This window comes from Thunnus maccoyii, chromosome 7 (genome assembly GCF_910596095.1).
Source record: "Thunnus maccoyii chromosome 7, fThuMac1.1, whole genome shotgun sequence".
In the NCBI taxonomy this organism is placed as follows: Eukaryota; Metazoa; Chordata; class Actinopteri; order Scombriformes; family Scombridae; genus Thunnus; species Thunnus maccoyii.
Window position 1 is genome coordinate 27,676,822 of NC_056539.1, and position 14,523 is coordinate 27,691,344.

General features: G+C 40.0%; 1 protein-coding gene across 1 annotated transcript; it reads left to right on the top strand.

The window, feature by feature from the left end:
• Positions 1-1,208: 1,208 nt before the first annotated feature.
• Positions 1,209-14,403, top strand: mccc1 (methylcrotonyl-CoA carboxylase subunit). Its single transcript, XM_042417673.1, has 19 exons — positions 1,209-1,490; positions 3,401-3,444; positions 4,320-4,459; positions 4,582-4,677; positions 4,910-5,031; positions 5,166-5,313; positions 5,427-5,548; positions 5,662-5,773; positions 6,582-6,663; positions 6,764-6,891; positions 7,081-7,264; positions 8,081-8,190; positions 8,359-8,575; positions 8,691-8,777; positions 9,654-9,703; positions 10,194-10,331; positions 10,913-11,020; positions 12,573-12,644; positions 12,766-14,403. Exons 1-19 carry the CDS (start codon positions 1,435-1,437, stop codon positions 12,898-12,900), a joined length of 2,151 nt encoding a protein of 716 aa, XP_042273607.1. The 5' UTR covers positions 1,209-1,434; the 3' UTR covers positions 12,901-14,403.
• The last annotated feature ends 120 nt before the right edge of the window (positions 14,404-14,523 follow it).

A 14,523-nucleotide genomic window follows, 5' to 3' on the forward strand; every position in this document is an offset into this window, starting at 1 on the left:
GGGCTGAAAACTAGACGTGTTGAATAGAATGTGATTTATTATAATATAAAGCCTCAGAGATATGAATTGAAATCAGAATCAGAAATAGGTTTTTTATTAAGTACACATACTTGGTGTTGTGTCGCATAACCATCAAAAATCCTCTTTGTGCTATGTCCTTGTGATTGCACTCTTGCAGTATAACACCACACATCTCTTTGGTAACTCATAACCTAATATCGCTTGCAACTCTACCCGTACATCATCCCAGTATTGTCTCAGAAAACATCCTCCAGCATGTCTGTTGTGTAGATGAAATTTTACTTTTAGTCTCGGCAGTAATGAACTATATTTTTCCAACAGAATTCTTTCCACATCCCGGAGCTTGTATCTTACATATATTGTACCAGTCCTCTTATAATAATAAATAATTGTATTTTGAGTTCTGTTTCCCATTCATGTTTAATATACAAAGTAAAGATTAAGATAAGATAGGATAAGACTTTTAATGATCCCTTAGAGGGGAAATTTGCATGTTACAGCAGTGCAGGAAACAATAAAACAGATAAGAAATACACACAACAAAATAAATAGTCATGTAAATGGAATTTCATCTATACAATAATAATAATAATAATAACAAAAACACTTCAAGCCCCTCAGACCCTCAGGCAGACTGTTCCAGCCCACTTCATGTATGTTAATGGAGTGGACAAAATATTAGGAACATCATTCAATATAATGCATCCCAGTACACCACCACCACCACCCACTACGACCTAAATAATAAACATAAAGTAGAATTATCACCATTATCACCAGAGCTGTTGTATTGGATTGCATTAGATTGCGGAAGTGTTCCTAATGAAGTGGGCGGTGAGCGTATATATACATGTATATGTGTATATATACATATATATACACATATACATACATAATCATATGTATGTATATGTGAGGAGATTCCTCTACTCATTACCAAATATCGGTACTTTTTTAATTGCAAAGTTAAAACATAATTCAGAAATATTATATAATGAAGCCGGTATAGTTGTTTAGTGTATATTTTTCAGTCTCATTTCTGTAATTCACCACCTGTTTAACAGAGAAACGCTTCCCTCTGCTGGTCATGCGCAGTAACTGCAGCTTCCTCCCCCACCTCCATATCGCTTTCTCTTATTGGTTGTCGACCCTACGAGTCCTTGTAAAGGTCAAAACTAGTACATCGAGATTTATATACATATATATCTATTAGTGTGTGGTAGAGTTTATAAGTGCAAATGTGTTTTTTAGGTGCCTAAATATGTCGTTTTTGTACGTTTAGTTGTTTGCTTCAGTTGACGAAGAAATAAAGTTTATATGAGCTGTTTAGAAAATTACCACTTCGCTTTTTTTTTCCTCCTCAGCAGGTCAGTCAATCAGTTAGCAGTCAGCTAGCTGCAGCAGCTGGTAGCTATGGCTGCTGTTATCCTGAGTTTCCCAACTCTGCAGGGTTTGAGGATATTTACACAGTGAGTACATGAAAGTGTTACATGACTGCATTGATCATGTATGACACACGCTGGCCCCCCCGCCGACCTTATCTTTCACCACTTCGCTACTTAGCGTCTGTTAGCTTAACCAGCTATCAAGTTTGCAAGCCGACCAATGTTAACGTTATTTTAAGTCTGAGCGAAGATTGTAAATGATCTGCCGGTGCTCATGATTGCTGACTTGAACAAAGTCACGGTATTTTTCCACTCAACATTAACGTGTAGATGAAATGTTTTATCATTTTTTTTCGAACGGCTGGATCAGATAATAACTGAGCAAGGTTAAATAAAGGTAGCAGACTGACAGCTAACGTGGCTAATGTTTTATACACACCTGTGCTAACCAGTTTGGTAAAATGAATTAATTCAGTCACTTAGGCTGGATATTCCTTCATAGTGTTTGTAAACATGGTTTCAGAAATTAAAGGATAGGTTCACAGTTTTCCAAGTCTGTCTTAAAACAACAGTCAGGAGCTCAAATGAATATTGAAAAGGGTTTTTTCTTGCTGTAATCATTCCTCCTGTTCATACTAACTATTAGAAGATCCCTTCATTATGCACTTGCATTCATAATGCTCCTTCTGTGCAAAAATGTGTTTAAAAGTTTATCTGGAGACAGTGGCGGACTCAGACTGTCTGAGGGAAGGGGCAGAAAAAATATGAAGGGCACCTGATACACTCAGTGGGCAGAGAACAGCGATGCATGTTAGCATACATGCTACATCCCTAATTAAGATTAACATTTCATAGGGTGATTCAGAATATACTCTTCACTTCATTGTGTTTTTCTCCCATACAATGCACCCTATAGGACACTGTTTTTTGTTCATTAAAAGGGTACTCATCATGGCATCATGTTTTCTCACACTTGGGGGCACCCTAGAGGCACTTAATTGTTTTTTTTGTTTTTTTTCCATTGAAAAGGCACCCAATTCTGCACCTCAGTATGATAGACTTTAGGGCACCCTAAATGGCACTTTTTCCTTTTTTTTTTAAATTTTATTTTTCTCCTACTAGAAGGGCACCCATACAGAACCTCTCCACAATACAAGGACAACTTATAGGGCACATCATGTGTTCTCGCTTGTGGGGGTTCATTACAGGGCACTATCACACTTTTCTCCACTGACAGGGCACCCATGAGGGCACTTCATTCCAGATTGTCACATACAGAGGCACTCTATAGGGCCGTATCCTGTTTTACCCATTGCTAAGACAGATGTTTTTTCCTCTGTGCTGGCACCTTAGAAGGCATTTTATCATGTTTGCTTTACTGTGGGGGCACGTTAGAGGGCCTTTTTGCTGTATTTTTTTGTCCTCAGGTGAACCGGGGAATGTGGTTGCCAGTGTCTGAAGCTAATATGAATATCAGCTGTCCAAATGAGTCAAATCAAGTAGATATCTTTCAACATTAGTCTTTTTAGTGCCAAAGTCTCTCTTTTTGTTACTATACTTCCACCGCAGCTCAACAGGGAAATACTGTCCAAGAAGACACAAAGAGGGAATTTTATGCTAAAAAGACTGTAAATGTGTCAGATATCCACTTGATATGACTAACTCACACTGCTGAAGCCTCATATAAGCTTCAGATAAACTTTTAAATGCATTTTTTGCACAAAATGACAAATTGGCCTCCATCACTTACACTGAAAGTGCATTTGAAGGGGATCTTTTAATATCCAGTATGAACAAGAGGAATGATTACAGCAAGGAAAACCTCCTTCAGCATTTATATGGACACCTGACTGTTGTTTTAAGACAGACTTTCAAATTGTGAACTTTTCCTTTAACCCTGCTGCCAATACAGTCGGTTCATCAGCATCTGCTCTGCCCTTCACATGTAGAAATGAATTGTCTGCAAGTTGTTCACATTTCTCTCCTCTCCTCAGAAAACTGTCATGGACCAAAAAAAGCGTGAGGCTTATTTCAGGAGGTGAGTTATGAAATTGTTTCTCGCCATATTATCATAACACAAATTGCTGCGTTATATGCAAAACTCTAAATGAAATGAAACAGTTTGTTAGTGTTTGGCTTAGGGTTTGGGTAATAATTCAATATTATTATCATCTATGAGACTTGCAGCAGAATTGTATTATGCAAAAGTTTTAAGCTCTAAAAGTAAAGGGAGGATACTTTCAAAAATGATGCCATTAATAGTTTTTATTTATCAATTAACTTCATACAAAGTTCAGTAAAACAGCACCAGTAATCCTCTGTACACCTGCACACAGGACTCCTTGTTCTGCTTGTAGCTGACGACATTTCTTTATGACTCTGGCTGTATGTTTGGGGTCGTTGTCATGCAGCAGAATAAATTTTGGACCAATCAGATGCCTCTGTGAAGGTGTTGCGTGATGGATAAGAATCTAAACATCTAAAGTGCCTAAAACATTTGCGCAGTACTTTACATCATGTTATCGTTTACTCAGTGTATGTTTACCAACTGAATTATGAGTAAACTGTAATTTAAATTAGTTACTAAAGTTTCTGTTACATGTGAAAAATGTGGGCTCATGTAAGACATAATAGTGGAACAACACTGTCAATGCTTTAAATAACAGCTTCATTATAGACTGCGGGTGACTTAAATATGATCTTTCTTTAAATATCTGTCTTTATTTATGTTCAGTATGCTTCTTTTGCATCTAAGGAAGTACAACTTAATTTGGGAGAGTAATGCTTGAAAAATGTCGATGGTAATATTGTATGTAGCTACAGTTTACTACAACATAGTACCAGACTTAATCTTAAGTTTTCATTTAAAGAACATTAAAATAAAAGACATTGTGTATGCTGTTTCCTGTCCAGGGGTGGGGAGGATAGAGAAGGTGCTGATAGCCAATCGAGGAGAGATCGCCTGTCGTGTGATGCGCTCCGCCAAGAAGATGGGCGTCCGCTCTGTGGCTGTGTACAGTGATGCAGACAGACACTCCATGCACGTGGCCATGGTGAGATGCTGTGTAGCTCTGTGTTTTTGTTGTTTTGGTAATCAAACTTTTGAACTTTGCTTTTTCTACAGTTTCTGTACATTCAGTTGTAAATAGTCTGTTTTGCTTTGGTTGTTTTGTAGGCAGATGAAGCCTATCACATCGGGCCTCCACCCTCCCAGCAGAGTTACCTCTCCATGGAGAAAGTTTTGGAGGTGGCCAAGAAGTCTGGATCACATGTAAGTAATCATCAGTACTTGATGTTGAAAGCTTTTAGGAAAGAAGTTATATTGTCATCTGCTATTAATCCTGCTAAAAGGAGAATTCTTTACGTCATGTTTCGTTATCATCAACATCATGTCGAGCCATTCTTCCTAGACAGTGTTGACAGGGGATTTTGACATTGTTACACCTAATGTTTTAGTAATCTTGTGTGTGTGTGTGTGTGTGTGTGTGTGTGTGTGTGTGTAGGCGGTCCACCCTGGCTATGGATTCCTGTCAGAAAACACAGAGTTTGCAGAGGCGTGTAAACAGGAAGGCATCATCTTCGTTGGACCACCTTCCTCTGCCATCCGAGACATGGGCATTAAGAGGTAACACACACACACACACACACACACACACACACACACACTTGAGTTTATATGAAAATCATGAAATCAGCTTCATCCACTGTGAAATATATCATATTTGGCAATTGATTTATTGTTTTGCCTTCTTTTTCCAGCACTTCCAAACACATCATGTCAGCTGCCGGGGTGCCAATCATTGGTGGTTACCATGGAGAGGACCAATCAGATGAGAGGCTGCAAGCAGAGGCTGCCAAGATCGGCTACCCTGTGATGATCAAGGCGGTCCGCGGAGGAGGAGGGAAGGTGAGACGACGTGGAAAAGCCTAAATAACTTTAACAAAGTAACTTCAGCGAATACAAAACAACATTGTGTGTGTGTGTGTGTGTGTGTGTGTGTGTTGTTTGTGTGTGTTTAGGGGATGCGTATTGCACGGTCAGACTCAGACTTCATAGAGCAGTTGGAGTCGGCGAGACGAGAGGCCAGAAAATCCTTCAACGATGACGTCATGCTGGTTGAGAAGTTTGTAGAGGATCCCAGGTAACACTCGTTCACTCAGATATTACCAATCAGTCCGCCAACTCGTTATCTTTGTGACATAAAAAAGATAACTTTGTTCTTTTATTTCTTTCTCTGTCTCCACGCCGCTGCAGACACGTGGAGGTTCAGGTGTTCGGGGACACTCACGGTAACGCTGTCTATCTGTTTGAGAGAGACTGCAGCGTCCAAAGGAGACATCAGAAGATCATAGAGGAAGCACCAGGGGTGAGTGTGTCCATGTGTATGTCTGAAAGAATTTCATTAGAGTTGCCTGTTTGTATTTTTGTGACATAGTTGGCCATTTGCCATTATGAAAAATACTCACAGTTGAAACAACTAGCTAAATGGTGCCTGACTTCATGTATACACTCAGATCACGTACTCACAGCAGTGCTATAGTTAATGCTGTATAGTAGAAAGTATTGTGTTTATTTCTGTGCTGCTTTGTGTCTTTGTGGTCCAAACATTAGTAGTAGAATCTTTGTACATCATAAGTGCTGCAGGACAGTGCTGTCTAGTTCTGTGTGCTGTTTATTAATGATGTACGCCAGGTGTGGACTGTGTCTCAGACTGCCTGCTGATTGTTTTTTCTTATTATTGTTTATGTTTTTATTGTGTATATTAAGTTTTGTGCCCACACTGCAAACCAGTTTCCCTCTAGGATAATAATAAAGTTAATCCAACTTTTTCAAAGTAGAAAGTTAGAAAACAGTGTCTTAAAAAGATTTGCAGCCTTTATTATCAAACATGTCTCCCAGTGTGATTGAGTCCAAACAGGCAGCTGGGAAAACTAATATATGCATCTTAACTGCTTCTCTCAAACCCCAAAATGTACATTTAGAAAAAAAAAGCTCTTAGTAAAGAGACATGAGAAAGTTAGAAATCTTCTCTGTCTACCGATTAGCATTACAATATAAATGTTACATAAGAATGTGGATGCACACTGTGAAACTGGACTATTAGGGCTTTAATCACTTGAATGTGTTTGTTTTTCATTGTTTTCACTGTGTCTCTTAATGTTTGTGTTTTTCAGCCTGGCATTAGTCCTGAAGTTCGGAGGAAACTTGGAGAAGCAGCAGTCAGAGCAGCTAAAGCTGTTAACTATGTAGGAGCAGGTGAGGCATAAACACACACCTACCTACATACCTCACCCCTATGCCCCAGACCCAGATACTAAAAAACAGTATTTTCTCTCTTGAATTTTTTTCTGTGTAGGTACGGTAGAGTTTATCATGGACGCCCAGCATAACTTCTACTTCATGGAGATGAACACCAGGCTGCAGGTGGAGCATCCCGTCTCTGAGATGATCACTGGAACCGACCTGGTGGAGTGGCAGCTCAGGGTGAGGGACGGAGAAAAAGCAGAAGAGTAAAGGTGTTCTTAGTTATTACCGTTCAAGCCACGTGCAGGAGGTAGTGGTATGGAGGCATACAGAGAGAAAGAAAGTGAACAGAAGTTATCTTTTTGCCAGCAGCGAGTTTGGATTTTAAACTGACGAGTTAAAATCTCTTCTCGGCCTGCTCTCCTCCAGGTGGCAGCAGGGGAGCGCCTGCCTCTGCTCCAGGATGACATCATCTTGAACGGACATTCGTTCGAGGCTCGTATCTATGCCGAGGATCCAAATAATGACTTCCTGCCAGGGGCGGGGCCTCTGCTGCATCTCTCCACCCCTCCCCCGGACCAACACACACGCATAGAGACCGGAGTCAGAGAAGGTAGGATGTCCAGATCCAACTCACAGATCCTGTCTATATGGATGGTTTTCCTTTCGGCTGACAAGATGAAATAAATAAAACACAAGACAGACTTCAACTAAAACCACATGAAATCAATGACTGATGGATAAGAGATCAGGGAGCAGAAACAACAGCAAGAATGCTTCTACAACTCTGACTGGTCTCCACTCATGTGTTTCTGTCTCTGTTGTCCTTGAGATCTGATTTGTTTGTGCAATCAAGACATCACAGTAAAATAAAATACCATAATGAAACTACATGAATAGGTGCGTGGGCAAAAGAAAGTCGAATGTGCCCACACAAGTCCTCTCCAATCCAAAAAAAGTAAATTATAAAGTAATTTAAACAGACCTTAATATAAAGATTATCCAATCACAAGAAAAAAAGAGTGTTTAAACTATAAAGGATGGATAAATAGAAAGTGAATCATCATAGTGCAACACTGGGAACACTGTGGCTGCCAGTATGTATGTACATCTGTGTGTAGAAGTGTGTGAAATGCCAGAAAGTCATGAAAAACACTCGTCCCAGTTTCTCTGAATTAAAGGTAACTCGTTTAAATGTCTTGTTTTGTCCGACCAACAGTCAAAAACACAAAGATATTAACATTTACAATAATATAAAACAGAGAAAAGCAGCAAATCCTCACATCTGAGAAACTGGAACCAACAAATGTTTGGTACTTTTGCTTGAAAAATGAAATGAGGAATAGTTGCAGATTTTTTTTTTAATCAACTAATCGATGAATCAATTATTGAACCTCTAGTGTATTTTATATTGTTTCTTTGTTTTCAGGGGACGAGGTGTCTGCTCATTATGATCCGATGATCGCCAAGCTCGTGGTGTGGGGAGAGGACCGATCCGCTGCCTTAAAGAAGCTGCGCTACTGTTTACGGCAGTACAATGTAAGACACACTCAAATGATGCTTTACATGTCATACTTGCAAAATAAGTGAATTAACTTATTATTAATTATTAGTTAATTGTCACTTGAATCCCCAGAATTCATGTTTCTTTGTGTTCACTTTTCTTTGCATCCTCTCCGTCCTCTCTGCTGATGCTGCTGCTCTCAGATCGTGGGTCTGAACACTAACATAGACTTTCTGCTGAGTCTCTCGGGTCACCCGGAGTTCGAGGCAGGAAACGTGACCACCAGCTTCATCCCTCAGCACTACGCCGACCTCTTCCCCGCACCGAAGGCTCCCTCTGGGACAACGATCTGCCAGGCAGCCCTGGGCCTGCTGCTGCAGGAGAGGAGACACACACAGGACTTCACACAGATCTCCACCGGTGAGGAGAGAAGACGGTCATCTCCGGTGTGATGATGACACATGATTTATAGCGCACATTTGAGCTGAAAAAGGAACAGTCTAAGTGCGTGTGTGTGTGTGTATGTGATTTCCAGATCCCTTCTCCCCGTTTGGCTCCAGCAGTGGCTGGAGAAACAACATACAGTTTAACAGAAACATGAAGCTGCAGCTGGGAGACAAGAGTAAGTTTAACATGCTGTTCTGTCTTTGCTGCCCTCTGGTGTACAGCACTGCAGGGAGAAGTCAAATCAGAAGTGCTGGAACAGCTGAGAAACTTTTTTGTCAATAAGTACCAATAGTTAAAGTTGACAGACCGACGCTGTCAGCCTCAAACCAGAGCCTTTAGATCATATGTCAGATTGAGCTCGTTTATTCAGAGAATGTGAAAAAGGAGAGAAAAATGTCCATTAGTTTCCCAGAGCCTGAGGTGACATCTTAATATTGCTTGTTTTGTTCAACTAAGAGTCCAAAACCTAAATAATTTAAAAAAGAAAAGTAGCAAATCCTCAAATTTAAGAAACTACTGAATGTTTCGCTTTAACGAAACTGTTATGGATTTGTTTTCTGTCGAGCCTGTTTGAATCAATCTGTTCTTTTAGAGCCGCCAGTTTTGGCAGGTAAACAGGATCATGTGAGATTTTAATAGTCTCCAAACATGGAGTGACGTTTCAGATTCTTTAGAGGAAGACGTAACGACAGCTCCATCGTGTGTTAAATCAGTTGAAGAAGTGATATATTGTGTTAGTTTGAAACAGCAGCAGGTCAGAACAGTGGATCTGATTCATTTAATGACTGTTTGAATAATTAAATTTAAGGCCGGTCTGCTTTGTGACAGTCCGTTAATGAACTCCTATTCATTATTCAATGTTCTTATTAAAATTGTCACTGCAAGGCCAAAAATAAGTCCTGCTGCTGCTGCTGCTGCGGCAGTCTGATGATCACGATAACGCTCAGCTGAAACATCAGCGTCAAGTTTCTTCCTGGTTTCCACTTGTTTGCTTCCTTTAGACCTCGTTTATGAATCACAAACCTGTTTTAAAACATTTCTTTGTCTTTAGAAGTCGACGTGGTCGTCACATACAACAAAGATGGAAGCTACACTATGCAGGTGAGTTTTCTTTTTGTACTGTGTTACACAATTTTATTGATAAGGCATTAAATTGATTTTGAAGAACCCAAATCTTTTAAAGATCAGTTTTTATATATCAGCTTATGAGATTTTTGTATTATAATAATATAATAATAATAAATGTATTTGTACAGCACCTTTCATATGTACAATGCAGCTCAAAGTGCAAAATAATTTACATAAAATTGTGGTTTTGAATATGAAACAAAATAGAAATAATAAAAACATCTAAATAAAAATGATCCCTTATGATTGTTGATGAATTTATTATACATGGATTCAAAGACAAGCTCTCCAACAGTATGTGAAGTTCCAGACATCCAGTAATAGTAAAGACATTTAGTTGTATTAACAGTAGTAATAGTCACAGTATGAATATTGATCATATTTCAGTAGTAATCTCATTGATAAGAGGTGCGACTGTAGTTCAGATCCGTTTTCTTCACAGTAAATGTTTTTGTTCTCTCAGGTCGGTGAGGAGGCGTACCATGTGACCGGGGAGGTGGAGACTGAGGGCGGAGCTTCGTTCCTGCACTGCTCCGTTAACGGAGTGAAGTCTCGTCCCAAACTGGTGATCCTGGACAACACGGTGCACCTGTTCTCCACGGTACGTCCCTACTGTCAACAACAAAGACGCCGCATGCACGGGTGACCTAAATGTAAATTAGATGCAGATATGACGGAGGCCTCGCATCTGTTTTCCCTACATCTCATCTACATCCACTCAGCCAAGGACATCATCACACAGGGGTTTTAATACTTATATGCAGTTTAAAGTCACAAGAAGGAGAAATTAGTGATTTATTATTATTTTGTTGGCGTGTGATTGAAATGATAAACACTTCATAGTGTTGTAAAAGCTTGTCATGTAGATTTATTATTATTCTCGTAGGTTTATTGTCTTGTATTTATTGTTTACAGCCAAAGTATTGCAGGTTAATTTGGCAAAATAAAGGATTTAGTACAAAGCCGTAAATCCACACAGTTGATTTAAAGATAATGACACTTCACCTGTCGCCGCGGAAACCGTCTGTATCTCCAGTCTTTAGCATCCATCATCTGCTAAAACCGGTGATAAACACTCAACGTCTGACATCAGGGGAAATTAAAGCCCGTTTGAACCCTTTTACCTCAGCTCTCAATTAACTCGTCGGCTCCGTTTTTGACATCTTTACGTCTTCTCTGCAGGAGGGGAGCGCCGAGGTGTCTGTTCCGGTGCCAAAGTATCTGGCCGGTGTGAGCGGCTCCGGGGCTCAGGGTGGAGCGGTGGCCCCCATGACTGGAACCATAGAGAAGGTGAGTTCGGTTTCACCACGTTATGAATTCAAGTTGGCAGTGACTTGAATTGATCTTTTTATTTTTCAAACATCAGGCCAAACTAGTTGTCACACATTTTTCTGGAGGAAATGTCTTAAGTTGAGAGAAATTAAATCACCATTTGAAATATCCTGGTTTAAACAGGAATTCAAGATACAACATTAGAGGGCTGTTGACTCAACATTTACAGAAAAATAAATCATTTTCAGATGTCAGATACTGACATTGTTGCAAGTAAGAGTCGACAGAGTAAATTACAAAGTGCTGCACAGAAGGTAGAATAAAAAAGTTGCCGAGTTAAGTTATAAAAGAGTTTCAACTTTAAAACTGACGACAGATGATTGGAGACACTGTGAAGTACCTTCAGGCTTCATTTATATACTGTATGTTGGGGCTCAGCAAGACAGCACTATGAACCATAACACAAAGCAGGTGTGTATTACTGTGTTTATACCTTGACTAATGAAAGCTCTGCTGTTGTCAGTTTTATTAACTTCAAGGTTCAAAATTTTTAAAGTCTGTCTTTAAACAAAAGTCAGGTGCTCATATGAGCCTTGAAAGAGGTTTTGCTCACTGTAATCGTTCCTCCTCTTCATACCGACCAGATCTGTTCTTAACATGCTTCCAATATAAGTGACGGGGGACAAAATCCACAATCCTCTTCTGTGTAGAAATGCATAAACTAATATGAGGCCTCAGCAGTCTGATTTAGACAAATCATGTAGATATCTTCCAAAGTTACAAAGTCTCTTTAGCTTTGTGTAACATTCACTCCACACGTCACCACGGATACACAAAGTTTTTACTAAAAATTTTGAACTAAAACTTTTGAAAATATGTACTTGATTTGACTACTCTGACTGCTGAAGCCTCACACTAACCTGAGATAACTTTTAAATACATTTTTACACCGAACGAAACTGTTGTCCCCCATCACTTCCACTGAAAGCTCATTAGAAGGGATCTTATAGTCAGTATGAACAGCGAGTTAAACCTGTTTCAGTTTTCATACGAGCATCTAATGTGAAGCCGTCCTTCAAACTATACATACCTGATGCTTTTACTTCCCTCTATATATCCAGTTAACTTCCTTTCCCCTTCTTTAAAAATGATTTGGGCACAGCTTAACCTTTCAGTGGCAGTTAAGCGTCAACGCTATAAACACAAAAGAATTGACCCCGTTAAAAGAAACGCCGCCCTGCTTCACATCGTCTCTACCTTGTCTCTCATTTTATTCTACGAGGACACCTCCTGAGTGTATTATTGTTTATCTAAAACGTCCTGGCAGCCAGCGTTATGAGACTGAAACAGTAGTGATAAGAGCAGACTGGCTGCCAGGCTTTTGAACGAGCCGCAGAGAACTTTTACAGCAGCCTAATAAAGAAATAATAACGGCATGATTAAGCTACTCGTTATCCTTGAGTGACGTTATGAGCGAATATATTTATTCCTGAGAAGCACAAAGACTGAATTTACTTTTTATTGAAACAACTCTAGATCATCAAGTCTGTTGTGTTTGTGGTGTGTTCAGGTGCTGGTGAAAGCAGGAGACAAAGTCAGTGTCGGAGACCCGCTGATGGTCATGATCGCCATGAAGATGGAGGTGAGGCGCTCCCGCACACACACACATATCGTGACCTTTTAACCGCCAGTCCGTCTCTAACGTAGTTACACTCACTGAGCGACTGAGGTTGATCCATCGCTTGTTTTTGTCGTCTCCGCAGCACACGATCCGGGCGCCAAAGTCAGGCGTTATCAAGAAGGTTTTCTTCAGCGAGGGCTCTCAGGCCAACCGCCACGCTCCTCTGGTGGAACTGGAAGAAGAAGAAGGGGAGGCTAACGGGGACGGCGGCCAGTAATCCCAATCTAACACACAATCAAACCCACAAATCACAGCGGCAGGTACGAGAGAGAGCCAGAACGAGTTACTGTGACTGAATAGGTGGTGTCGGCATCCAGCGCCTGATTCATATTTCTCAAAATGTGAGTCAGGACCAGAATCAGCTGTTGAGTCTGGCTCAGTCTGGAAGGGATGAGACGGATACTTTCATCCTGGGGACCCAAAACGCATTTTAAGAAGGTCCGAAACAGCTAGAGTGACCTGAAATGTTACTGGGTTGGAAAAGCTCTCGTAGAAACGGTCATAAAAAAGTGTTTCCTCCACTAAGATCTCTAACGTTGCCTCTCACACAACAGACAACTGCCTTTTATGTTGATTCAACTATTATCTGTTTCTGCTTTTCTTTATTGTGTGTTTTGTTTTTGCAGTTATCATTGAATCTGTTTCCCTTCTCTGTGTTGGTTTCTGTCAGGGGTGTTGGGTATCTCTTCTGTTTAGTATTATGCATTTCAGTCCTTATGGATACACTATGGATACACTGTGAACTACTATTTTTTTTTACACAGTGAAGTTTGTCAGCAAATTTGAGGCAGAAGATGCTTAGTAGGTGGGATGATAAGTGATAAACAAGACATAGTTCTTGCTGAATTATGCCATAGAGGGTTATAGGAATAGTTACTGATAAATTGAGGGAGGGAAAAACCTCTCATTCAGTATTTATGTGAGAATTCTCAGCCCCACGTATTGCATTACTGGTTTGTTTATTGCTCTGTCTGGGGGGGAAAAAAAACTGCAGGAATTTATCGTGACTGTCCAGTAAAACACAGGCGCCTTCAAGCTCGGCGATTTTTTACATTTTCAGTGAAGTTAAGCTCTCCCTCTACTTGTATATATCAGGAAACCTCCTAGTATTTGAACTGTTTTTGCTAATTGATTAAAAACTGAAAACAGTCCACATCTTCTGTCCTTCCAGACTGACCCCAAACTCTTCCCTCCCCCCCCCCCCCCCCCATGACGTGTTCTTGCACTTATTAAAGCAGCGGTTCTAGTTTAACCCTGTGTTAATCATGACGTGTCTGTAGCTAAATGTGGCGCTGAGAAAAAAAAGAGGCCTTTTGAATCATGGAGGTAGAAAAACACTCCAGTACGACCTTTAGATCAGATTATTCTTATACAAAGTTAAAGTCCCTATTTTCAGTGTTTTTGTGCCCTGATTTCAAACGACCCTTCAAGAATTAAACGTCAGTCACGAAGGGCTTTTAACAGATGGTTTGCTTCTGTGTAAATCCACAGTCAGTCCGAGTGATTTATTCACACGGTCTCGACACATGACCTGTTTCTGCTGATCACTGTCCTCTTACTAACCGTGTGCTACGAGGCCTTGTAGACTAAAACTGATCATTTAAACACGTGTTCATCTCCAGGCTTATTTTGTAGACGTAAAAACAGATGATTTTTTTAAAAAAAATAAGAAGATATTGGAGTGGTCAGATACTGTAATAAACTTTTGTCAAAGTATAAACAGCTTTATGTCTTATTTGATGCACTTGAAAGTGTTTGGAGGCGGGTTGTGTTTTTAAATTTCACTTTTTTAAAGAGAGATTAAACTTTTTAGTTACTTCTGTTGGCCAATGAGACCTGT

Excerpts from the sequence above, each read along its gene's own strand:
- mccc1 (XM_042417673.1), top strand. The coding sequence starts at position 1,435 with ATGGCTGCTGTTATCCTGAGTTTCCCAACTCTGCAGGGTTTGAGGATA. Across the intron at positions 4,460-4,581 it reads ACTCCATGCACGTGGCCATG|GCAGATGAAGCCTATCACAT; the intron begins GTGAGATGCTGT and ends GTTGTTTTGTAG. Across the intron at positions 8,576-8,690 it reads CTTCACACAGATCTCCACCG|ATCCCTTCTCCCCGTTTGGC; the intron begins GTGAGGAGAGAA and ends TGTGATTTCCAG.